The sequence below is a fragment of the Chelonoidis abingdonii genome, chromosome 2, assembly GCF_003597395.2.
Source record: "Chelonoidis abingdonii isolate Lonesome George chromosome 2, CheloAbing_2.0, whole genome shotgun sequence".
Lineage (NCBI taxonomy): Eukaryota > Metazoa > Chordata > Testudines > Testudinidae > Chelonoidis > Chelonoidis abingdonii.
In genome coordinates this window covers 98,236,734-98,263,371 of record NC_133770.1, presented here as the reverse complement: position 1 = coordinate 98,263,371, position 26,638 = coordinate 98,236,734, and the positions used below count along the sequence as shown (strand labels likewise).

The 26,638-nt window shown below is 39.6% G+C and overlaps 1 protein-coding gene across 3 annotated transcripts in view; it reads right to left on the bottom strand.

Moving 5' to 3' along the window:
• The window catches only part of SUGCT (succinyl-CoA:glutarate-CoA transferase), a 489,378-nt gene that overhangs the window by 397,149 nt on the left and 65,591 nt on the right, over positions 1-26,638 (bottom strand). For all 3 annotated transcript variants that reach the window (XM_032793445.2, XM_032793446.2, XM_032793447.2), the window contains one exon: positions 10,601-10,744. In XM_032793445.2, coding sequence (XP_032649336.1) covers positions 10,601-10,744 — 144 coding nt within the window. The remainder of the gene's footprint in view (positions 1-10,600; positions 10,745-26,638) is intronic.

Below are 26,638 nucleotides of genomic sequence, written 5' to 3'. Positions count from 1 at the left end.
AACTGTGTTTCCAAGAAAAGTTTAAAAAATTAAAATACAAAAGTTACAACTGAATAAAAAAAATGTATATAGCCAAATACAGATTTCAACTTAAGGCTGTAAAAAAAGCAACACCTCAAAGAAATGTAAAGTCAGAACAGATCCTCCTTTTATTTATCCAGTTGCATGATCAGATGGAGGGGTCCACTGATACAGAAGCACGATATGATACGTCCAGGTTGATTGTCAGTCCTAGCTTCAAACTCTTTTTGAAATCTGAAAGTTACTTAAACCATAACTTTTTGTTACGTAAGTATATTATTGTGCTGATTTCTGGTTCCCTGTTTGACATGACTGCTCAGTTTCATGAAATGAATCAGAACTGATTTCTTTCCAATGAGCGCTATCTAAAACTAAGGTAAATTCAATTGTACATGCTTTTTTTAAAATGAAGATTATGGAGCAACAGAGCCATCACTGGATGGCTTAAATAAGTCACTGGTATGCACTCAATATCCTAAATAACATTTAAAAACCCTACCTTAAAAGAACATTATTAAGGTTGCAAACTCAAGCACTTCAAAGTTAGGAAATGCCAGAACTAAGGTTGCCAGTGCAGTCTTAAATTGGTCACCTTGTGCATAAGTATTATGATTCAGTTTTAATTACACAATCACATACTATTTTTTCAACAGGATCACTGTCTCATTCAGTGAATGGGTACTTATTCAATATTTCCTTTTATCCATCTCATTCAATATGTGGCTTCAGGCACCCCTGACCACCCCCGTCCCCATCTCTTGCCCTCCACCCCTTCAGCCCTTTCCTTCTCTGCTCCTATCTACCACACTACCCAGAAACCAGCTCCTGACTCCCCCCGCACCCCTATTTCCCCTTACCACCTCCTGTTTCCCTCTGATCCTCCCAAAAGGCACATTCCTGACACCAGGCCAACCCTCCTGCCAAATTTCAAGTCACTGCTTCAAAGCAATCAAACAGATGTAAGAATTCTTTTTAGAGGGCAAAACAATGTCTTTTTCCCTAGTCTCGTTCCTGAAAACAGCTGAACCATTTCAGATGAAATTATAAATAAATGAATAAATAAAATTAATTAATTGTTCAGCCAGTGGCAGACACCTGGCATGGAAAATTTCAGCCAAAACTGTTGAAGACTGGCAAAGCTATAAGCATTTGAAAACAGGGTCTTAAAATGGAAAGTGGGTAGACTTAGTTATCTGTGGTGCTATCAGGTCCACCTACAATGATTTGTTCAAGACTGCTTCTGTTTAGGATAGAAAAGCCACCAGTACAAATACCATCAATGTTCCTGCCTTCATTTTTATAGTTTTGTCAAATGTTTAACTCTGCACAAGAATTTTTTCTTCTTCGGTTTATATTCAAATAGCTATTTTACTATATATAAAAAGTATTTTCTTATCAGAAGCTGTTCTTGTCAACAAAATATGAATTAGAACTTTTATGCTGGGTCTTATTTTCTATTCTTTGGACTATTTTTAAAGACAGCTTATTGTGTGCCATTGACAATTTAGAAAATAATGTGGGCTAAATTTTCAAAAAGTGGATTCCATTTCTTTCACATAACCCAGCCTTGTGTGCAAACACCTGCACGTATATTTCTAGAGCACTAACATGAGCACACAGGAGCGCCTGACCTTGACAGTTGAGCACACAGGTAACAGAATCTATTCATGCAAACCTCAGACAAAGAGATTCTGTTCATGAAAATGTTATCGTGTGCAAGCATTGGCCTTAAAGCACGTATTAATAGTAGTATCGTCTGCATTACAATATTGCCTGAAGGCTCCAGTCAGGCATTAGTGCCTCACTGTACTCGGTTCTGTGCCACACATATCGTGAAGACAGACCCTGCCCCAGATCTGACACAGGTATTTTTCCATGCAAATTTGCACACACACATGGAAACTGTGGTAGGGCTCCTTTCAATTTTGGTCCTCTGTTTGGAAACAATGCCATTTACAGTATAAAATATATACTCCAGGTAAAAAAATTTAAAAACTGCCCAAGTGATTTAGAAGCCTGCATCCTATTGACTGTCTAGGCTTTTTTAGGGCTTGTCTATACAAATAATGCATGTTTAAAATGCTGGTAGACGCTTGGGGCATTGCCTACATGAGGACTCGCACTGTTTCTTCCACCAGATGAGCTGGACATTCTAGCAACAGTAGGAATTTTTAGGGAAAATATCTTAATGTAGCCAATGCCATTAAGATTAGTTGGAACTGGGGGTGTTTAGCATCCATATAATCATCCTCTTCAGAAATAAATGTCCTATTTGGCAACAATCATCCCTAGCAATAAAAAGCAAAGTTAGAAACAACTAGGACACTATGGTCATCTGATGACCATATTTGTTCTGGAAGTGGAAATGGGCTGTGTTTACTCTCAGATCTTAACAGGGATCTTCCAATTAAAATATTGGCAATATATCCATAATCTGGGACATCAGTCTTTAAAAGAAAGGGGTCATGGTATAGAAAAGGTTCTTAAAAATAATTAGATCAGCATACACAGCAATGTACAAGTATATGGGGGTAGAAAGTTTACACATTTCAGTTAAGTTTCTGGTTGAATTGATAAGCAGCTATTTTTAGCAATGAAGAAAAAAGTGTTAAATGAGTTGTATGAATCCATTACAGCCGGACTGCTGAAAAACCAACACACTCATTCATTTTCAGCACGACACTTGTGAATTCCCATTAACTATCCCCCAGGAGTCCCTACTACAGCATTTACACTTCTAAAAGAATATTTACTAACGCTATTGGTGCTCTCATAGGGAAGCATAGAAAATGTTCAGCAAAATTAACTCTAGAGTGAGTGGTAACAAAATAGGGGGTGAGTAGAAATCTACAGAATCCATAATCCTCATATTTTTGATACATATAACATCTTTTGCAGCTTCCCTTTGCAAAGAGGTGTGTTTGATGATATGATGGAAGTCGTCCACAAATAAATGATAAGTTTAACAGTAATAAGTCATCAGATGGTATTCTCCCCAGAGTTCTGAAGGAACTCAAACATGAAATTGCAGAACTACCGTGGTATGATCCGGAAAAAGCATACATGGTGAGGAGGCAAAGTTTGCAGACAATACTAAATTACTCAAGATCGTTAACTCCAAAGACTATGAAGAGTTACAAAGGGACCTCACTAAACCAGATGCCTGGGCAACAAAATGGTAGATGAAGTTCAATGCTGATAAGTGCAAAGTAATGCACATTAGAAAAAGTTATCCCAACTATACATGTAAAATGATGGTTCTAAATTAGCTGTTATTTAAGAAAGATCTTGGAATCATTATGGATAGTTCTCTGAAACATCTGCTCAATGCGCAATGGCAGTCAAAAAAAGCTAAACAGAAAGTTAGGAACCATTAGAAAAAGGAACAGATAATAAGACAGAAAATATCATGATACCACTATGTAATTTCATGATACGGCCACACATTGAATACTGCATACAGTTCTGGTCTCTCCACCTCAAAAAAGATATACTAGAATTGAAAAATACAAAGAAGAGCAACAAAAATGATTGAGGTATGGAACAGCTGCCATATAAGGAGAGACAAAAGACTGGGACTGTTCAGCTTAGAAAAGAAATGACTAAGGGGGGATACAACAGAGATCTATAAAATCATGATTGGTGGGGAGAAAGTGAATAGGAAAGCGTTATATACCCCTTCATATAACACAAGAACCAGGAGTCACCCAATGAAATTAACAGGCAGCAGGTTTAAAACAAACAACAGGAAGTATTTCTTCACACAGTGCACAGTCAACCTGTGGAACTCATTGCCAGGGGATGTTGTAAAAGTCAAAAGTATTACTGGGTTCAAAAAAGAATTAGATAAGTTCATGGAGGACAGGCCTATCAACGGCTATTAGTCAAGATGGTCAGGAATGCAACCCCATGTTCTGGGCGCTCTAAATCTCTGACTGACAGAAACTGAGACTGGACAACAGGGGATTGAGCCCTCACTAATTGTCCTGTTCTATTCATTCCCTCTAAACCAGTGATCGTCAACCTTTGGCACAGGGCCCACCAGAGTAAGCACCCTGGAGGGCCAGACCAGTTTGTTTACCTGCCACGTCCGCAGTTCAGCCAATCACGGCTCCCATTGGCTGCGGTTCACTGTCCCAAGCCAATAGGGGCTGTGGGAAGCAGCACGGGCCAAGGGATGTGCTGGTCGCTGCGTCCCATCGCCCCCATTGGCCTGGAGCAGTGAACCGCAGCCAGTGGGAGCCGTGATTGGCTGAACCTGCGGATGTGGCAGGTAAACAAACCAGTCCAGCCCGCCAGGGTGCTTACCCTGGCGGGCCACGTGCCAAAGGTTGCCGATCCCTGCTCTAAACAAAGAATCTGGCACTAACCACTGCTGGAAGACAGAATGTTGGGCTAGATGGACCATTGGTCTGACGCAGCATGGCCTTTCCTACATTCTTATTTATGATCTTGTAACTTAGAATATCTATTTACTATAGCAAAACGAGTTTACAGAGATTAAGAAAATGTGCAATCAGAATTTCTACACAACAAGTGGTTATATCTACCCAGGAGCTTTGTTGTTCAGTGAAGTCAAATAGTTTTTCTGAACAGAGAGAACTGAACTTCATCAAACAGCAAAGGGTCATTTTATTTTACTAGTAATATCTTTAGGTAATTCTTACAAAAAGCACTTTTAGGAGACAGGCCTGCTTTCAACTGCTTTGGCATACGCTGCAGTAACACAAACTTCTGGTTCGTACACCAGAAAAAGAGAGAGATATAAAGAGAGTAAGAGACAATCCTGCATTGTGTTGCAAGGCTAAAAAGCCTTTAGAAATAGCCCATTAAGCTCTTTGGTGCTAATGCACTCTGGGAATGACATACGAAACAAACCTCTGCAGGTGAGTGAAATGTTTGAAATGGCACACAGTTTAAGAGTGCTAGATTACATCTGTGTCTCTGCAACATTCATGAGCACCCACCGTTCACTCATCCATTTTGCCTTCTTTGAACTCTTTATGTTTTCTTCAGCATAAATGGGGGTTCATCTATTGAGGTGTCAAAGTGTACAGCTCAAAAGAAAAATGTGGTCCAAAGTTCTGTTTGATTTGGGAAATAAATGGGTTTGTATTAACCATCTGGACGCCTGGAGCCAAGATATGGCATTTCTTGCTGGTGATTCATTTTGCATTTCTAGCTTGCCCTGAAATTTCTTGACTCTCAGCACTGGAAAATGAATGAATCCAAAATATAATTGATTGACTCTAAAGTTAAAAGACTTTTGATAAATGATTTTTAATTAATTAAGGAAGAATCTGAATGGATACAAAACACAGGTGTATGGTTCTCTATACAATAATGATTTTCTTAGATACATCCAGAACTGAGTTTCAGCTGAAGTTATTCAACAAGAAATAGAATGATACACAATTGTAGTCTAGTTTTAATCAGAGGAGTCTAATTTGATTAATAATCCTTCAAAAATTTTAGGCTCTTCTATGATCAACTGCAACCTACACTTTAGTCTTTTTTGTATGTACATTTGATTCTGTTTTTAACCACATAACACATTCTGATCATTATTATTTATATAGTATTGTACTTCAACTGAATTTGTACCAAACAGCAGGTCTATGAGAAGTTTATAATTTAACTTCTGTGCTGGAAACAATGTAATACAGAATAATACAAACAAACACAGTGGCATATGGTCACTATGTAATTACTTCATCAGATCAAAGTAATCAGAACATGATGTTTCAGCATCATGTTCTTCCTTCACCCCTCTTGAAATTACTCCTATCGGACATATTCTAATCAGAGCAACATTGATGCTAGGGATCTACTACAATAGTCACTGTTCCTGTCCTGCCAACATTCCATCAGCATCTCCAATAGGACAAGCTTGTGGGGGTTATTAGACCTCCAGAAGTTCAGCATAACACAGAATTCAGTTCTTTTACTCACTTACTGTAACTTGACGTTGGCACCTTCCTCCATCAAGTTACAGTCTGTTCTCTTGTTGTTTATATAAATTACTATGCCATACAGAGGACCTGTGGGCCTTATTCAAAGCTCATTCCAGTCAATGGAAATATTCCCATTGACCTCATGGAGTTTGGATCAGGAGAGCACTAAAAATTTGTTTATTGCCCTGTTGGTTACTCATACTTCTTCATTTTTTCACTTCTTTACATCTATTAGCCTGAACTCTTACTTTCCAGTTTCAGGGGTTGCACTTTTTCTTCTAATCCATAAAGTGATTCTGATATATTGTACATTGGTAACAAACCATAGTAAAACTTTCAGTTTCATATCCAGAGTCATGTCCATAATTCAAAGACCATAATAAACTCACTGTATTGACTGGAACTAATGTCTATCTTCATCATCAAGCTTTCTCCTTTCCCTGCTCTAGTCTATTGCTATGTTTTAATATGTTTCCTATACTTTTTAGAAAAGATGGAGTTTTCCTTCCTCCTTTCCCTAGCTAATAAATCTTCTTTAACTATCATTAGTACAACTCATGAACCCAATCAATCCAAGGTCTAGGTGGAGCATAATCTGCCAGATTTTATGTATTACTAATTATTTGAAATAGCAGAAACAGTACGTAATCTCTGAGGCCAAACAACCAGCTTTTCTTTCAAACACATTAATATTGCTCTTTCAAAAATCTGTATAGCTCAGGGGTAGGCAAACTACGGTCCAGGGGCCACATCCAGCCCTCCAGATGCTTTAATCTGGCCCTTGAGCTCCCGCTGGGGAGCGGGGTCTGGGGCTTGCCCCACTCCACGCGGCTCCTGGAAGCAGTGGCATGTTTTCCCTCCAGCTCCTACGCGTAGAGGCAGCCAGAGGGCTCCGCACACTGCCCCAGCTCCAAGCACCACCCCCACAGCTCCCATTGGCCAGGAACTGCAGCCAACGGGAGCTGCAGGGCCAGTGCCTGAAGACAGGGCAGCGCGCAAAGCCTCCTAGCTGTGCCTCTGCTTAAGAGTCATAGGAGGGACATGCCACTGCTTCTGGGAGCTGCTTGAGGCAAGCGCAGCCCAGAGCCTGCACCCCTGACCCCATCTCACGCCCCAACTCCCTGCCTCAGCCCTGATCCCCCTCCTGCCCTCTGAACCCCTCAGTCCCAGCCCAGAGTACCCCCTGCACTCCCATCCCCACTCCAGAGCCTGCACCCCCAACCAGAGCCCTCACCCCTCCACCACAGCCCGGAGCCCCCTCCCATGCCCTGAACTCCTCATTTCTGACCTCACTCCAGAGCCCGCACCCCCTACTGGAGCCCTTACCCGCTCCTGCATCCCAACCCACAATTTCATGAGCATTAATGCCTCTCCATACAATTTCCATACCCAGATGTGGCCCTCATGCCAAAAAGCTTGCCCACTCCTGGTATAGCTCAAGTGGAAGCATACAGTGCCAAATTCTGCTGTCTCTTATGCTGATAAACTCAGTGGAATGATTCAAAAGTTATACCCTTGTAACAGACTAGTATTTGAACCATATTTTTTAGAACAATTAAAAGTAACTTAGCATTCATTTTTGCTACCTCGAAGATACTTAGTGAAAGAGAAAACATATTTCTCTATGTAGTGTGTGTACTACACTTTTTTAATCATGTGCAAAAGACAGAGGGAGAATTTAGTGGTTTGGAAAGCTGATGCTAAATAGCCTTGGAGACAAACTTTCTTGTTCATCCACATGCTAGATAAAACATGGATAACTGTGTAAGATTCCTATATCCTGCCCTACCAATGTGCCTCAACTTTCACCAGCAATAACCACCTCTAAATAGGATAAGTTCACCCTCTCTGTCCATTCAAAGCATGAGCTCTCCAATTAACACAGACAACACAACATGGCCTAGTAGAGAGGAAGCATTGCCTAGGAGTTATAGCAGTAAGCAGCGAGTCAGGGGACCTGGATTTCATTCTTAATTCTGCCACTGAAATATATCATGTGACCTGGGGCAAATCACAAACTTTTTGTGTCTCAGTCTCCCTATTTGAAAAATGGGGATCAGGCTTACCACATTTGTTAAGGGCTTGGAGATAATAGACTGAAAGGTACTATTCAAACACAAAAGTATTATCATCATCAGTTTATGGTTATGGTTTGTGTGATATCTGAAGACCTGAACTGAGACCACTACATCATCTCACAAAGACAATCATTAGAGACTATCAATGTGGTCTGGATTTGGACACCTAACAGGTAAAAGTTTCTAAAGCTCACTGCTAATCCCATAAGCTATCCTGCAATTTAAAACACATTTACCAAAAAAGATATGAATGAAGAAAACAATGTCTTCTAATTTGCTAGATTTTTCTAGTCATTTAACAATTATGAGAATATACTGTGTATCTTTATAACAAATATAAACGGAAACGCAGTAATTAGAAGCAGAGAAGTGACTTGAGAACAATCATACATTACAAACAATATTAACCACATTATCCTGTCTGTGGAATCTGAGACAATACATAATAAAAATCGTTAAATGTTAAAGAAGTATAACACATCTTGCAGTATTTCAGTCCAAAAGAAAGTAGCTCACTATAGTATTTTATTTATTTATTTATTTTTGTGCCTGGTTGCAATTAAATACAGGAAGGATATTAAAACTTCCAAGAGATTTTTTTTTCAAACCACAACAGAAGAATAGGCGCAGTTGCATAATTGGAGCCAAATCCAAAACCCACTTCCTTCTTATTTACTAGCATCAGCTAAAGGACACTATTTAGATGCTGATGCTAAAAGATCTGGAGTTGACAACTATAAATCATCTATGGGGAAATTTTTTTTCAAAACAACCTTATGCCAAGGGTTAAAAGTTTATAGCTGAGAGACAACAGAAAGTTAGTGCCCACTGCAAAAACTACATCTAGTAGTCATCCTGTCTCTCTTCAATAAAGGCCTTGAATTTTGTTTTGTTGTGGGAAAAAAAATCTTCACCAGTTAATAATTACACTGTAGCAGAATAATATAATAATATTCGGCTACAGTGTAATTTGGTGGAGACACAGAATCGGAGGTCTCTTTTACAGGATGACATTCTATTTTACTAGCAGCCATTTGTCATCTATGCATAGCAGAGATAAAATTAGAAAATATGCTTCCTGATCATCATGTTATATATCAGGCTTTGGTCTTTTTCATTGGCAGCAGAATTTCAGTTCAATGTTGCCTTGTTACCATCACTGACAGCTCTGTGCAGAAAGTTTAATATTAAGGTGATCTGGGAGAAAGAAGACCTCTTGCATGGCTTTAAGAAAAGCATCAGAATGACATTTGAGAATAATGATGGACGCTTAAATGTTGGAATGTACAGATCTGGGAGGAGAATGGATAAAACAAACCAAATATTATTTTTCAGCACTTTCAAATTATTTCAGGTATTTAAATAGCTCTGATTCTTCATGTTCTTACACAAAGATCCCACACATTTTATCTTGAGTACAGTGAATGAAAAAGGCGGCAATACTGTCCTCTTACAGGTGTAGTGTAACCCTGCCTCCGACTTCATATCCTTAAATGCTGTTTGTGTTGAATGGAAAGGTGGGTATTTTAAATAAGGCAAGGCTGAGGGAAGGAAGAAAAAGTATAAACAGGCTGCAACGTTAGCTCTGTGCCAGAAAGTATAACAGTTCGATGCAAAAAGTTCTCCATAAAGGTCACTGTTGCCATAACAACTTTAGTAAGACTGTCCTTCAAGAACGCATTTGGTTTGCCATCCAGGAGAAGCGATCACTCCCTACACATTAGAAGAATTACTAAACTCTAGCTTGAGTCAGGTTGGAATGAAATATATCATTGTCAGTCTGTTTTGGGATTGCTATTTTAAGGCCAAATTCTGAAGCCCTTACTCAGACAATATTCGCATCTGAACCCAAATGAGAGCTTTGCTGAGTAAGGACCTAAGGATTTGACCGTTATTCAGGATACAGCTACAAGGAAACAAATGCTATCTTTGAAATTAACAACCTAAATTTTCTACACTGCAATTCCTTAGCCCGAGACAGATGGCATGGGCCAGCTGCAGGTTTTTAATTGCAGTGTAGACAGACCCTGCCAGATTATATACTGACTCCGACATTCAGGGTGATCCTGTGCAAGTTACGTAGGGCTGAATGCTCGAAAGGAGTTAGGCTTCTAACTTCGATTCATTTCAATGGAAGTTAGCACCCTAAATAAAAGTTAGGAATCTAACTCCTTTTGAACATTCAGCCCTTAGCCTCTATGGAAGAAATAAACCCCAGTGCTAAGGCCGCACTCTACTAGGGTGATTTCATCAGCTGTGTTTATGCATACATCACAGGGACATTAAAAACACTAATTAATCAAGCCTCAAAGTGCTTTGTGACCCTCAGTAAAAGATGGTATTTAGTTGGCAGACAGAAGTGCTGTAGTAATAGTTATCAATCAAAATAAATCAACCACTACTACAGAAATATAAACCAGGAAATTTGTCTCTAGTATTGCTTTCAATGTCATTATATTAGGGATGCGTTTGGCCCAATGCACAGAAACCAATAAGAAAAGTAAATCTACATCAACAAGCTAAGTAAAACATTCTTTAAACCCGTACCTGAGATGACAATAGATTGCAGTCAATGTGAAGTCCCTTCCCAGTTTTATATCTTTGAAGGAGGCCGGCCATGATTGCTCCATACGTGTACAGCCCTGTAGCAAGGTCTGTCATGGCTACTCCGGGCCTGACTGGATCACCATCCTAGCAAAAGAGAAAAAAAATAGGAACAGGGAAGAAATTAATATTTTGTTATGGCACATTCCATATAAGACAAGGGTTAAAAAATATGCTCCTAGTACGTATTACAGAAACATGCTAAGAAGCTAAAATATCTTCTGAGTGAATTAAGTTGAAAAGCCTGCCACTGAAAAATATACATTCTCACAAGTATCTGCAGATAATCTGTTCCTAGCAATACTGTAACTTTACAGCGCTCTCCCCTACAAACAGTGGTAAATTGGGAAAGAATTGTTGTGCTACTCTAACTTCTAATCAACGTTATCACTTTCATTTAATAGTTTCAAAATGTCTTTTAAAAATAAGAAATTGTTAGAAGCAAAATTATTCCAAAGGAAAACACAATTTAATATACCTGGAAAACAAGATACTGTAGGATTTGTCATACAGTTTGTCAGTGGCACATGTCTGACTGAGGAGGAAGGCAAACTGCCCCATTAATTTTCTCGCTGTATCTTAAAACATTCGTCACCTGTTTCCAGTAGAAAAAATTGTTTTATAAAAGGAAGCCCTGAAATGCCAGTGGGGATTCATGAAGATTTTATGAAATGAGACACAATTTGAGACTCACTTTGTAAGCATATTTAATCCTCAAACATAAAACACATATATATACAAAATTAAAAGCTTGAGATTCTGTTACTGAAATGTAAGAACATAGTAAGAGTCCCACTAGTGTTTTGTATTTGCCCTTCAATACAAGCACACTTTTACCAATGTTTGCTTTCTCATCAGCTAACATATTGCAAAATTACAACCAAACCAATCTGAAAATGCCAATATTGAGCTGATTGGCTGGAAGTACTGGTGGTGTAAAAATATTCAAAATTCTGAATCCAACTGTCCAGTCCTCCATGATTTTCCTGTCACATGCAATGTGATACAATGAAGTGTAACAACTTCTCTTTGCAAACATGTATTTGGGACAAAAACCTGGATCTTCAATTGTAAATACTAAAAGAGAAGGAACAAAATCAGGATTAGGTTCCACCAGTCACGCATCAACCTTTTCTCACTATTTAAGGTTCAGTATTTGAGATCATTCAATCTAACTAAGTAACAAAGATTTCATAGCTTCTCTGAATCATTTTTCAGTTGTGTCTTAATTAATAATAAAGAACTAGAACCACGCAAAAGCATGCCAGATTTCCATTGCAAGTGTGACAGTAATGTCATTGGCCTGTAATCTTCAAATCCCTCTGAAATCTTCAATTGCTTTTGGAAATTTGGTGCTTCTCTATAGAGCGCCTTGTCCAAAATAAGTGCCATGTTTTGACCAAAGTTCTCCTCAGGTTCAATGCAAATTTCAATGCATTGATGGTAATTGGATCAATCTAGGTACTTCTGTGGCCCCCCTTACAGTATATCTGAATGTGACCCAAAAACTAATGAATTCATCCTTACAGCATCCGTGAGAGCTAGGGAAGACCTATCTCTATTTACAGATGGGAAACTAAGGCACAGACAAAGTTTCTTGTCCAAGGTCATTCAGGAAATATGTGGAAAATCCAGGAATTGAACCAAGGTCTTTTGAGCGCCAGTCCAGTGCTCTGACAATAAGATTATTTAAATGTGGAAAAATTTCTGAGCATTCTATATAATATCATTAGGAAGCTGGGACTCAATCCTCTTTTTTTAAATCAACTAGCCATAACGCTGATTATGGTTGAAGAACTGTTTTGATCTTCCATCATGTGCTTCAGAATTGTGCTAGAAATTATTTCTTTCCCAAGAAGGATTATAGTGTCCTGAACACTCACATTTCAGACATGAAATAGTGTCACACTGAAGTCAATGGCAACACTCTCATTGACTTCATCCGGGCCAGGATTTTACCTCAGAAGTTTAAGATTACTGCATCCAAGAAGTTCTCTCACTTTGCTGCGTTTTATTTTTGTTGTCTGAGCAAAAGGAAAAGAGATTTTCCAATATCACAGAGTAGTCATAAATATCAGCTAGGGAATGAACAAGTCTACTAACAGAAAAGATGAGACAACCATTATTTCAGAAGCTATAGTACTTTTTACTCTAAGAAAGTTAAAAACTAAGGCTCAGATTCTGATGCCATTACTTGCATTGAATAGTTCCTTACTCCACACGTGATGGCACTGAAGTCAATGGAGACTACTTTTGGAATAAGGTACTCATCATCAAGAGGAAGGGTATCAGAATTTGGCCCGAAATCAGTATGAAAAAGGTAATGAAGTATGAAGGTCTCACCTCATAAAAAAGAGCAGTGTTTTGTCAAACAGCACACAGACAAGATACCTTTAAGCAATTCTGGCAGACATTCAATAAAACTTGAATTTGTAGAGTCACTTTAACTACTTCTCAGTTTACAGTGCTAATTCTAATCACTTTTTAGGACTACAAAATAATTATGATAATTCCGACTCTTTTAAAAGAACTTGATTTCACTCAAGAAAATAAAAAGCTGTCCTTAAAGTCAAATACTGTTTTCCTATTCTGTTTTTAGCAGAGTAAGTTGCGTATATAAATTCAATAACTAGCTATCTATGAGTCATTTAAATGGGATTTTGTTTGTACCAGTAAGGTAATGAGCTGACAGTGTGCCTTGTTGCCAAGAAGGCTAATGGCATTTTGGGCTGTATAAGCAGGGACATTGCCAGCAGATCGAGGGACATTATCATTCCCCTCTATTCGACATTGGCGAGGCCTCATCTGGAGTACTGTGTCCAGTTTTGAGCCCCACACTACAAGAAGGCTGTGGAAAAATTGGAAAGAGTCCAGTAGAGGGCAACTAAAATGATTAGGGGGCTGGAACACATGACTTATGAGGAGAGGCTGAGGGAACTGGGATTGTTTAGTCTGCAGAAGAGAAGAATGAGGGGGGATTTGATAGCTGCTTTCAACTACCTGAAAGGGGGTTCCAAAGAGGATGGATCTAGTGGATCCAGACTGTTCTCAGTGGTTGGCAGATGACAGAACAAGGAGTAATGGTCTGAAGTTGCAGTGGGGAAGGTTTAGGTTGGATATTAGGAAAAATGTTTTCACTAGGAGGGTGGTGAAGCAGTGGATTGGGTTACCTAGGGAAGTGGTGGAATCTCCTTCCTTAGAGGTTTTTAAAGCTAGGCTTGACAAAGCCCTGGCTGTGATGATTTAGTTTGGAATTGGTCCTGCTTTGAGCGGGGGTTGGACTAGATGACCTCCTGAGGTCCCTTCCAACCCTGATATTCTATTATTCTAATACTGCGCTGTCAAATGCACTAAGAAGTCAATTTGGGGATAAAAAATTGCAGGAAATTAAGCTTCTATATAAGATGGCAAGAATTACTACTTTATTCATTATATTTTAAAATTGTTAAATGAAAAGTCAAAAAGACACAAAGTAGAAATTAAAGAAATCTTGAAAATCATCATCAAAAGTACATAAACAACTAGTGTAACAACTATAAAGGAAAGGGAACAGCCCTACTGTATACAATACTATGAAATCCCTCCTGGCCAGAGACACCAAAATCCTTTTACCTGTAAATGGTTAAGAAGCTCAGGTAACCTGACTGACACCTGCCCCAAAGGACCAATAAGAGGACAAAATACTTTCAGATCTTGGGGGAGGGAAGGCTTTTGTTTGTGTGCTCTTTGTTTTGGGGTTGTTCGCTCTTGGGACTAGGAGGGACCAGACATCAATCTATGTTCTCCAAATCTTTCTGAACCAGTCTCTCATATTTCAAACTTGAACTAACAGCCAGGCAAGACGTGTTAGTTTTATCTTTGTTTTCTCAACTTGTAAATGTTCCTTTTTGCTAAGAGGATTTACCTCTGTTTGCTGAAACTTTGAACCTAAGGCTAGAGGGGGTTCCCCTGGGCTCTATGAATCTGATTACCCTGCAAAGTTATTTTCCATCCTGATTTTACAGAGATGATTTTTACATTTTTTTCTTTAATTAAAAGCCTTCTTTTTCAGAACCTGATTGATTTTTCCTTGTTTTAAGATCCAAGGGGATTGGATCTGGACTCACCGGGATTTGGTGGGGGAAATAGGGGGGATGGTTAAAATCTCCTTGTGTTAAGATCCAAGGGGTTGGATCGGTGTTCACTAGGAACTTGGTGAAGAAATCTCTCAAGACTATCCAGGGAAAGGAGTTAGTACTTGGGAGTGGAGGCAGCAAAACCAGATCTAAGCTGGTAATTAAGCTTAGAGATTCTCATGCAGGTCCCCACATTTGTACCCTAAAGTTCAGAGTGGGGAAGGAATCTTGCCAACTAATCTTCTGCTACTTTAGGCACAGCCCCGAGCAGGGGCTGGTGTGAAAGTTACAGAACCCCTGCTGGCACTATGACTCACAGAGACCTCTTAGAACAATAAATCCCCCGCTTATAGAGGATTATATTAGCAATATGTTAGACTCCCTTACCACTCACCCCATGCCGGGTTTATTTTGGCTAGTAAGTAAAGGGGATGGAGCCAAGCCTCCTCGCATTCCCCTCCCCACCACCTGCTTTGGGGAGGAAGCAAGCAGGCGAGTTTTCATGGTTACTTCTGTGTGTGGGGATCCAATGGCCAGAAGCTGGGTAGAACTGAATCAGTGCATAAGAGAGATTTTTTTATTTCCCTGTTCTATCATGTAGTCAAGATACTATCTACCCTAAGCTGTTTTATAGTGAACATCAAACAAAACCTTTACCTTATATCTAATGACAGCCTTCAGTACGTGAAGCAAAATATATCCATCTTAGTCACAGGGGCAGACACAGAAAGGGTATAATTCTAAATTTCACCAGCTTGCAAATAAATGAGACAGCAACATTCTGAGATTGAAAACAAAACTCCACTGGTTTAAAAAGACATCAAGTCTCAACCCTGATGGAGAAAATTACAAATGCGATATGATAACGACAGGGATGATTTCAGCATATACTGTATCACATGAACTTCTTTCTTGGATCTTGGTACCAACATCTGCCTCATCAAGTACATCATCATCCAGTTTTTGCTTAATAAGACTGTATCTTCTCCTCCTCAAGCAGATTTCCTTTGTCTCTGTACATGGTTAATGGACAATTCTTTATCTATGATTCACAAAGAAGAAAAACTTTGTTGAACGTTACTTAAGACTGCGCTCATCAATAAATCAAACCATAAAAGAATCTGTATTTCCTAAATTAAAGATTAAAAAGGATTAAAGGGTTGCAAAATCAAGCTCACTCAAATTAGAAAATGCCAGGATGCCTTAGTTCGGCCCACTTGTGCATATGCATTATGATACAGCCTTTAATTATGTGACCCTACCCTCTGCCTCCCCCCCGCAAAAAAGAGCACCTCTGGTTCATTCAGGGCATGAACAGAGGTTGGATAATGAAGGAGTCTGTTGTCTATAGGACCCATGCCTCATTTGTTGCAGAAATTGGGAAGTTTGTAGTGAACAAGGCAGGTCAGCTAGTTAACAGGAGCAACTAAGTGATCCTTGGGGTGAGTTTGTTGTTTGTTAGCTTGTTGTGGTATGCTCGCTTGAAGTTTATAGTGCAGTCTGTTTTGGGGGCTATGTACTGAGCCAAGCAGTCTGCTAAACTAGGCTAAGAGTTTACTAACAAGGCTCTAGCCTGCTACTCTTCAATCCCTAATCCCTTTAGGATACCATGAGAAGGGGGCAGGGCTAACACACAGAGAAAAGAAGTTTAAAAAGCCAGCTCAGAGGCAACCAGAGGAGCTAGCGAACACAGGAGTTTTGCAAAGGAATTTAGAGAAGACATGTAAGTTGCAGACATATCTAACAAACACACTCTAAACTTAAACCAATATCCCACTCCGTCACCAAACAGAAAAAACCCTGCAAGAGCTAAAATAATGCTGGCAGATGTCCCACAGCAGAGTGGGGAGCTGTCCAGTTTATTGAACTAAATGCGACAAATACAATTACCTGCCTAATGAGCAGGTTGCTTATGTGTGCCTATGGTGTAAGCAGTTCATGGCCCTCAGACGCACAGATCAGGCTCTTAAAATCATAGTGGCCAAAATGGAAGATCTCAGGGAGACAGAGAGGCATACAGAGGAGCTTTCAGAGACACAGTAGAGCAGTCCCATCCCAAATCTGACAGTCTCTGTGCTGGTGAGAAAGAAGAAAGTCTGAAGGAATGAAAGCATCAAGCTGGAGCAGATAGAAACAAACCCACCATTGCAACCCTCCTTACAGATGATGTCATGGTATCCTCTCGCACTGGGGATGCCCCTCTGAGGGAGGGAACCCCTGTTATTAGGAAGTAATGGGAGATTCAATTATTAGAAATATAGATGGGTTTAAGATGACCGGGAGAATTGCATGGTGAACTGCCTGCTCGGTGAGAAGGTTTGCAGACTTCTCAAGACATCTAGATAGACTAATGTGCGGTGCTGAGGAGAAGCTGGTGGTCATGATACATGTAGGTACTGGTGACACAAAGAAAGATAGAACAAAGGTCCTAGAGGCCAAATTTAGACTGCTATGTAAGAGATTGCAGTCAAGGACCTCCCTGGTAGCATTCTCTGAAAGGCTTCTAGTTCCACATGCAGGGTCAGTTACACAGGCAGAACTGCAGAGTCTCAATGTGTGGATGAGACGATGGTGTTGGGAGGAGGAGTTTATTTATTTATTAGAAACTGGAGAATTAATAATTTATTTATTAGAAACTTGGAAACCTTTGGTAAGGGAGAAGCCTATACAGGAAGGATGGGCTCCATTTAAACCAAAACAGAAGCAGATTCCTGGCATGTAAAATTTTAAAAGTCATGGAGGAGTTTTTAAAATAAGGGCTGGGAGAAAGCTAACATGTAAGGAGGAGCACATGGCTCAGATAAAGACATCTCTTGGACAGGATTCATTAAAGGGGAAACTTCCCACAGGGCTGAAGGCCCGACACCCCCCTTCCCCCACAGGACAGAAGCCCCTAACCCCACTACCATGCTGCAGGGCAGAAGCCCTGAGCTCCTCGCACTCCAGTCTGGTAGGTGGAGAATGTGGTGTGAATAAGGGAGATGCCATGAGCCACACTTTAACTGTAAAAGAGCCGCACGCGGTTTGGCCACCTCTGCTCTATATCCTAGGAGAGAGGAGAGGACAGAAATTGATAAAGCACAGGTAGGAACTGACCAGAAACAATCAAACAAAAAAGTGTCCCATTCAATTGCATCACATAAAGGCAGACAAATAAATACACTAATGACAAATTTTAAAAGTGCTTGTATAAAAATGCTATAAATCTAACTATGCAGTGCTATTGTAGATATTTTGGTTCCAAGATATTAGAAAGAAGTAGTAGGTGAGAAAATCTCTTTTATAAAGGTTAGTCCAATAAAATATATCACCTCACCCACCTCGCCTCTCTAGAAGTCTAAATACTAAAATGGGTGAACTTGAGTGCCTGATATTAAATGATGATATTGATATAATAGGCATCACAGAAACTTGGTGGAATCAGGAGCGGCTCTATGTATTTCCCTGCCCCAAGCACGGCAGTCAGGCGGCTTTCCGCAGCACGCCTGCAATAGGTCCGCTGGTAACACAGGTTTGGCAGCATGCCTGAGGGAGGTCCGCCGTCCTGCTCATTCGAAGTACTGCCACCGAATTGCCACTGAAGCTGCAGGACCGTCAGACCTCCCACAGGCATGCCACTGAAGGCAGCCTGACTGCCGCCCTCACAGTGACCAGCAGGCTGCCTCCCGCGGTTTGCCACCCCAGGCATGCGCTTGGTGCGCTGGTGCCTGGAGCCACTCTGGGTGGAATGATGATAATCATTGGGACACGGTAATATCAGGGTATAAAATATACAAGTCATGCTGGTGGGGGAGTGACACTATATGTGAAAGAAAGCATAGTCAAATATATAAAAATCTTAAATGAATCCTGTATGGATAGAAATTCAATGAATAATAAGAATATAATAGCAGAAATATACTACTGACCACCTGACCAGGACAGTGATTGTGAAATGCTCAGGGAAATTAGAGAGGTTACAAAAACAGAAAGCCCAGTAATAATGGGAATTTCAACTATCCCCATAATGACTGGATACATTTCACCTCAGGATGAGATTCAGAGATAAAATTTCCAAACACTATTAACAACTGCTTATTGGAGCAGCTAGTCCTGGAAGCCACAAGGGGAGAGGCAGTTCTCGATTTAGTTCTAAGTGGAGCACAGCATCTGGTCCAAGATGTGAATACAGTCGAACCACTTGGCAATAGCAACCATAATGAAATTAACTTTAACTTCCTTGCAGGGGAGAAAATACCAAAGAAACCCACCACAGTAGCATTTAACTTCAAAAAGGGGAACAATGAACAACAACAACAACAATAACAACAGGAGGAAGCTAGTTAAGTGGAAATTAAAAGAAAGATTCACCAGAGTGAAATGCCTGAAAGCTGCATGGAAACTATTTATAAACACCATAATAGAGAGTCAAACTAAATGTATATCCCAAATTAAAAAAAAAAACAGGGCCAAAAAATGCCACCAGAGCTAAACAGCAGAATAAAAGAGTCAGTTAGAGGCAAAAAGGCATCCTTTAAAAATTGGAAGTCAAATGCCAGTGAGGAAAATAGAAAGGTGCATGAACTCTAGCAAGTCATGTGTAAAAGTATAATTAGGCAGGCCAAAAAAAGAATTTCAAGAGCAACTAGCAAAAGGCACAAAAACTAACAGCAAAAAAAAAGTAAAGTATATCAAAAGCAGGAAGTCTGCCAAACAATCAGTGGGGCCACTGGCCAATCAAGGTGCTAAAGGAGCACTCAGGGAAGAAAAGGCCATTGCAGGGAAGCGAAATGAATTCTTTGTATTGATCTTCATTACAGTGGACATGAGAGAGATTCCCACACCTGAGCCATTCTTTTTAAGTGACAAATCTGAGGACCTGTCCCAGATTGATGTGTCAGTAGAAGAGACTTGGAACAAACTGATAAATTAAACAGTAATAAGTCACCAGGACCAGATGGTATTCATCCCAGAGTTCTGAAGGAACTCAGATATGAAACTGCAGAACTAACTTTGTAATCTATCACTTAAATCAGCCTCTGTACCAGATAGGGAACCAGACAGCAAATGTGAAAAATTGAGACAGGGAATAGGGGTAACAGAAGCCTACATAAGAAAAAGACCCAAAAATCGGGACTGTCCCTATAAAATCAGGACATCTGGTCACCCTAGTACCAGATGACTGGAGAATAGCTAATATAAACACCAATTTTTAAGAAAGACTTACTGACATGTAATTACCAAAATCACTTACGGAGCCTATCTTCAGTACCCGGCAAATTGGTTGAAACCATAGTAAAGAACAGAATTGTCACATAGATTAATACAATACGTTGGGAAAGAGTCAAAATGGCTTGTGTAAAGGGAAAAAATGTCTTATCAATCTATAGGAATTCTTTGAGCACGTCAATAATCATGTGGACAAGGATGATCGAGTGGATTCTGTGTACTTGGACATTCAGAAAGCTTTTGACAAGGTCCACCACCAAAGGCTCTTAAGCAAAATAAGCAGTCATGGAATAAGAGGGAAGGTCCTCTCATGGATTGGTAACTGGTTAAAAGATAGGAAATATAGGATAGAAAAAAAGTACCAGGTTTTCATATGGAAAGTGGTAAATAGCAGGGTCACCCACGGATCTGTACTGGGATCCATACTGTTCAACATATTTCTGAATGATCTGGAAAAAGGAGTAAACAGACAGGTAGCAAAGTTTACAGACAATACTAAATTACTCAAGATAGTTAAGTCCAAAGCTGATTGAGAAGAGTTACAAAAGGATCTCTCTAAACTGGGTGCCTGTGCAACTTAATAGCAGATAAAATTCAATGTTGATAAGTGTAAAGTGATGCACACTGGAAAAAAGTAGTCCATACATACAAAATGATAGGTTCCAAATTAGCTGTTATCATTCAAGAAGAGACCTTGGAATCACTGGGGATAGTTCTCTGAAACATCTGCTCATTGTGAAGCAGAAGTGAAAAAAACCTAAACAGAATGTTATGAACCATTTGCAGAAGGATAGATAAGAAGACAGAAAATATAATGCCAGTATACAAAATTCATGGTACACCCTCACGGTGAATACTGTGTGCATTTCTGGTCCCCAATCTCAAAAAACATATTAGAATTGGAAAGGGTACAGAAAGGGCAACAAAAATAATTAGAAGTATGGAACAGCTTCCATATGAGGAGACATTAAAAAACCTGGGACTAGTCAGCTTAGAAAAGAGATGACTAAGTGGGAGACATAATCAGGGCCGCCCAGAGGATTCAGGGGGCCTGGGGCAAAGCGGGGGAGCTGCAGCGCTTGCACTCGGTGGTCTGGGTCTTTGGCAGCATTTCGGTGTCGGGCGGGGTGGGAGGGAGGCCTTAATGCGCTCCGTGCCTTCGGCAGCACTGAAGGGCCCCCACTGCCAAAATGCCACTGAAGACCTGGACCACCACCAGGACAGGGCTCACGGGGCCCCTGTGGGGCCCAGGTCCTGGGGCAAATTGCCCCAATTGCCCCCCCATCCCTAGGCGACCCTGGACATAATAGAGGTCTATAAAATCACAACTGATGTGGAGAAAAAATGTTATTTACCCCTTCACATAACACAAGAACCTGGGGGTCACCCAATTAAATTAATAGGCAGCAGGTTTAAAACAAACAAAAGGAAGTACTTCTACACACAACAGACAGTCACCCCACGCAACTTGTTGCCAGAGGATGTTGTGAAAGCCAGGAGTAAAACTAGGGTCGTAAAAGAATTCGATAAGTTCCTGGAGGATAGCTATTAGCCAAGATGGTTAGGGATGCAACCCCCACACTCTGGATATCCATAAACTTCTGACTGCCAGAAGCTGGGACTGGATGACAAAGAGGATGGATCACTTGACAACTCCCCTGTTCTGTTCATTTCTCCTGGCACTGGCCACTGTCAGAAGACAGGATACTGGGCTAGATGGACTGTTGGTCTGACCCAGTAAGGCCGCTCTTATGTTCTTACGACTGCAGAAAGAAACATAGTTTCAAGGTAAAGCAGTTGAATGCTGGTCTGGAGAACTGGATTCTCTCCCTGCCTCTGCCACTTGAGTTCCTGTGTGATTCTGGGCAAGTCTCTTATACCAAACTTTTCGCAGGCAGTCACTTCTGCATGTAATTAAAGACTGTATTATAATGCATACATTCAAGAGGGTCAAATTAAGGTTCATGGGCAATGTTTATTCTGGAATATCCTAACTTGAGAGTGCTTGACTTTTCCAGCTTTTTAATCCTTTTTAATTCTTAACTTCGTACTTCCTGTTTTTTTATGAGACCAACCATAACTAATCTTCAAGTTTTTTGTTCATAAATTTCTTTAGATTTTTACGTGGTATTTATATAACATTTACACATTTGTTGTCTTCAGTATATATTTTATTTCCATTGTTATCTTGTGAAGCTCAATATTTCACCATTCAAGTGCCACGTCGACCAATATATTGAAAATAATTAAATTAAACTGTATTCAAACACAAAATTTTTTGCAATTTCAGTTTTAGTTCAACTTTTAAATTACCTTTTTTCTAACTGTATAACAGAAAACTGAGTAAGAACTCATCTTTTCCTACTTTTTAAAAAACAGAATGTCATAGTCTCCAATTTGTAACAAGCAGATAATATACATGAAAAGAAGCTGTAATTTTGTACCTTATTTTCATGCTACCCTTTTTGAGGAGAACAACAAACAATTGCTTTTTGAAAAGAACCAATATAACTTACCACAGCACAAACTCAAAGGAGCACAGCAAGCGCTTATCCAAACCCATTCTGCTTTCTTCACAGTTTCTCCTGTAACCCTTCTTTGTAATAATGGGTCATCTGAGGAATATCAGCTAGCAAAAGTAGCCACTGCCATAACATCCAGGGCAATCATGACTCTCTGCAAATATGCTAATAAACTGGATGGAGTGAGCAACAAGTGACTGATTATCTCTGATATCACAATGTTACTGTTCAGGCAGCAGCAGGGAGCATCAAACGTGCACTGTGTGGGAAAAAAAAAATCAGGTGCTCCAGTGTTCCTAAGTTTAAAAAATAAAAATAAAAAAAAATCCAGCAACATGCAAAAAGAAAATTCATATTGGAAATCATTCCACACACATTAATGAGTGGCCAAAATCTGGTTCAAATCCCCCCTGATGTTTACAAAAAAGGGTTATGAACAAAAGTTGAGACACTGAGGTATAGACACAGTAAAACAGAAAATTTTGACATAAAGTTAATTATTGCCTCGCTACTGCAAGACCATAAGAAGATTGAAAATAAATATCTTTTTTAAAATAGACCATCACCCCATGGTGCCAACATTGCTTCTGAAACCAACCACTGAACTCAAATTTTGGGATTTCTTCCTTCTTAGCACAGAATCAAAGGCAGCATCTCCACAGTGAAGCATGTAACATACTCTACTTTCCATTACAAGGTTGATCTTGTCCCTTCTCTTCCATAACTTCAACTAAAAAGCTCCTTGTCCCTTGAAACTTTTGTCTGCCAGCCAAAAAGTTTATGACAAGGTTTGGGGAGGCTCAAACAAGTAATTTATGAGATATGAAACATTATTAAAAGGTACATTTTCAAACTTAACTCTACTCTTAAATGGTTTTGATTTGGGGATATAAGTTAAAGACGGAAAAGTCCACCTATTACATCCTATGCCAGTAAAAGATAATTCGGTACAATTAATTTTCTAGTTCTCAAATGTTTCCAACACTGTCTTTGGGTGAATACACCACAGTTTAAGAGATCTAGACCATTAATAATCTATTTTTTTCTGATGTTAACATTAAAGTTTGGTTTACCTAATTTCATCCCCGTACTCAAAGTTATATATTTTTATCAGCCCAAGTAACTCCCTTCCTTCTTCGGTGTTTACACCAAGCTTTTGCCCTGTCCCCTTAAGCAGCTCTTACCCTATACTGTTTGTTTAATTTTCATCCTTCCTCATTAACTTGTCTATCTGTGATGGGATACGTAGATATGTAGATATTATTAATATATAAGGCATTAATTTCATCTTCCTTTTCCCTCCTCATAGATCAGCTCTCTGAGTAAAATAAACTTCTATCCTATGCCTTCTGCCAGTATAAAAATGTAATGAAAATATCCTCACAGTCCCGAACAAAAAAAGTTTTAATTGTAGACTTGCCCAGAGAGAGAATGCCTAAGGCTTTCCCATCCAGGCTCTGAGGCGGGGTTGATCCCCATGTTTAGGTGGTTGTTTATTTCTCTTTTTTGCTTATGTTAACTTGTTTTGATTTGTATTTATAAAAGGTTCTTGCCTGCTGAAATGGACCTTCCTGTCTGTTACTGCTCAGCCATTCCGCCAGTTTCCACTAACTCATTTTTGCTGCTTTTTTCTAAATTCCCTTGTCTACATCTTTTTGGCACTGAGATGCCCACATTGAACGCAGTTTTCTAGAACCCTATTCACCCGAGTCCAAACTATGAATGATCAGTAGCTTCCTACATACTGCTTCTTTGTGGTTAACCCAAATTTGAACTGATCACTCTTATATTGCCAATGTAAAACAGAAAACCTTCTGTTAAATGACATGCTTAACAAAACACTTTAATTCCAGAAGTCTTTACACTGCTTTGAACAGGCAAAGGACGGGAAATAAGTTGCCAAAGCTAATGGGAAACAATCATGGCTAGTTTTCAGCAATATACCATGTGTAGCCTTTTGATGAGCTTGTGTTTTGTTTGTTTTTAATCTGAAGGATGATGGCCCCGCTGGTACTGTAGATCCCAATCATGCCTGACTGTCTTGAATTCAATAAAAGACAATGTTTCTTCAGTAACAAAAAATGCCTAGTAAATAGATACACCACTACAAAGATTCTCTTAATATCCAAATTGTATGTCATGATTCACTAAGGGAACTCTTATCTGAATTGGTTTTGAAATTACACTCAAATTATTGCCTTAATGAGTCAGAGAAAATTCCATCAAAGGAACATTCATCTGGCACTGCTGCATCTGGGTACATCAAGTTTTTTGTTCCCCAAATACACCACTTGAATGTGGTGAGTTTCTATTAATTATGTCTTTGAAGACAATAAAAATGTCATCCATGTAAACTAGGTCCTTTTAGCATGCTTTAAATTTATACAAAGAAAAATAGAATCTGGTCAGAGGTATCTACATTAAAGACAGAAAGGCTCTGTGGTACAGATTTAGACAAAACCAGACTCCATTCCATTGTTTGCTATATTCTATAAATACATTGTGAAAATACTACCCAAAAGAAGTAAATCCGGAACTCCATAGTTTGCATCCTTCATTCCTAATACTGAGGTGGTCTAATGAAAGTGTGGGACCCCAAATTCCACTTGTGGTTCAGAATTTAACTTGGCAATATGGTCCAAGGATAACATTTCATCCTTTACGCTGAATGTCTTTGTTTCTGTGCAATCAGTGAGAGCCTTACCAATATTTCAATGTAGTTTTGAGTGCGTGTGTATATTTGTAATACTATAGTACAACTTAGCATCTTCAACAATTGGAGCTCAAATTTCCTGGAGACTATTTCAAAACACTCAGCATGAAGCACTAAGTCATTTCAAAAGGCAGGTATTTCTTACTGAAAACCTTCAGGATTTCTTCAAAAACAGATATTTTCTGAGGATTCAAAGATTCTGAAATGTGATGTGCCCAATGTATGATCTTCTCTCCTTTTCAATTCCCTTCTCTTTCCATCTCCTATTGTGCAGCCAAATATGATATTGTACTGTATCTTTGATGCATTACAATTTTGTATTACCTTTTTTCCTCCTACAATACTTGTATCACTATTTCCTTAATAAAAAGACAACTGGAAAAAATGTGTGCATTAAATTTTACCTTAGACTTCTATCTCCCCCACTGCTGCCCCCTCACTCCCTCAAAATTATAATTTTACAAGAAATGTGAGTATACAGTGAAAAGGAATGTTACACAAGGGACAAAAAGCCTTAATTAAGGCTTAGGTTTTGCTCAAACTTCCCTGCTGTTTAAGCCATAGATTTCATGATTCAATAACAAGAAACAGTTCACTAACTCAGGCACCAAAGCTGCTGTTCAGAGCACAGCGAAGTTCCAGGTCAACTGTACTGGTAAAATCTTTTTATTCTGGGGCATCAAGTCAGCAGCTAGATTGTTGGAGTGAATTAAAATTGACTATATGAGGTGTGACGCGTTGGATTACAGAAACCCCCTTGGGAGCTGCCACCTGATGTGCCAAGACTACTTCTACCCTTGCTTTCCCTGCCAGCTCAGGACTCCAGCACCCTGTCTTGCTGAGCCAGACACTCCCATCTGCTCCAACACACACCCAAGGTCTGAATTACTTGCCCCAAAGCTGCAGGTTTACCTGAAAGCAGCTAACCTAAGTGTTCCTGTCTTTAACACTCAGATGCCCAACTCCCAATGGGGTCTAAACCCAAATAAATCTGTTTTATCCTGTATAAAGCTTCTGCAGGGTAAACTCAAATTGTTCACCCTCTATAACACTGATAAAGAAATATGCATAGTTGTTTGCTCCCCCAGGTATTAATACATACTCTGAGTTAATTAATAAGTAAAAAGTGATTTTATGAAATACAGAAAGTAGGATTTAAGTGGTTCCAAGTAGTAACAGACAGAACAAAGTAAGTCACCAAGCAAAATAAAATGCACAAATCTATGTCTAATCAAACCGAATACAGATAAGATCCTCGCCAGTTCCAGAATGCTCCCTTTTACAGACTAATCTCCTTTTCGCCTGGGTCCAGCAATCACTCACACCCCTTGCACTCAGTCCTTTGTTCTAGTTTCTTTCAAGTATCCTGGGGGGTGGAGATGCTCCCTCTTTAGCCAGCTGAAGACCAAATGGAGGGGGTCTC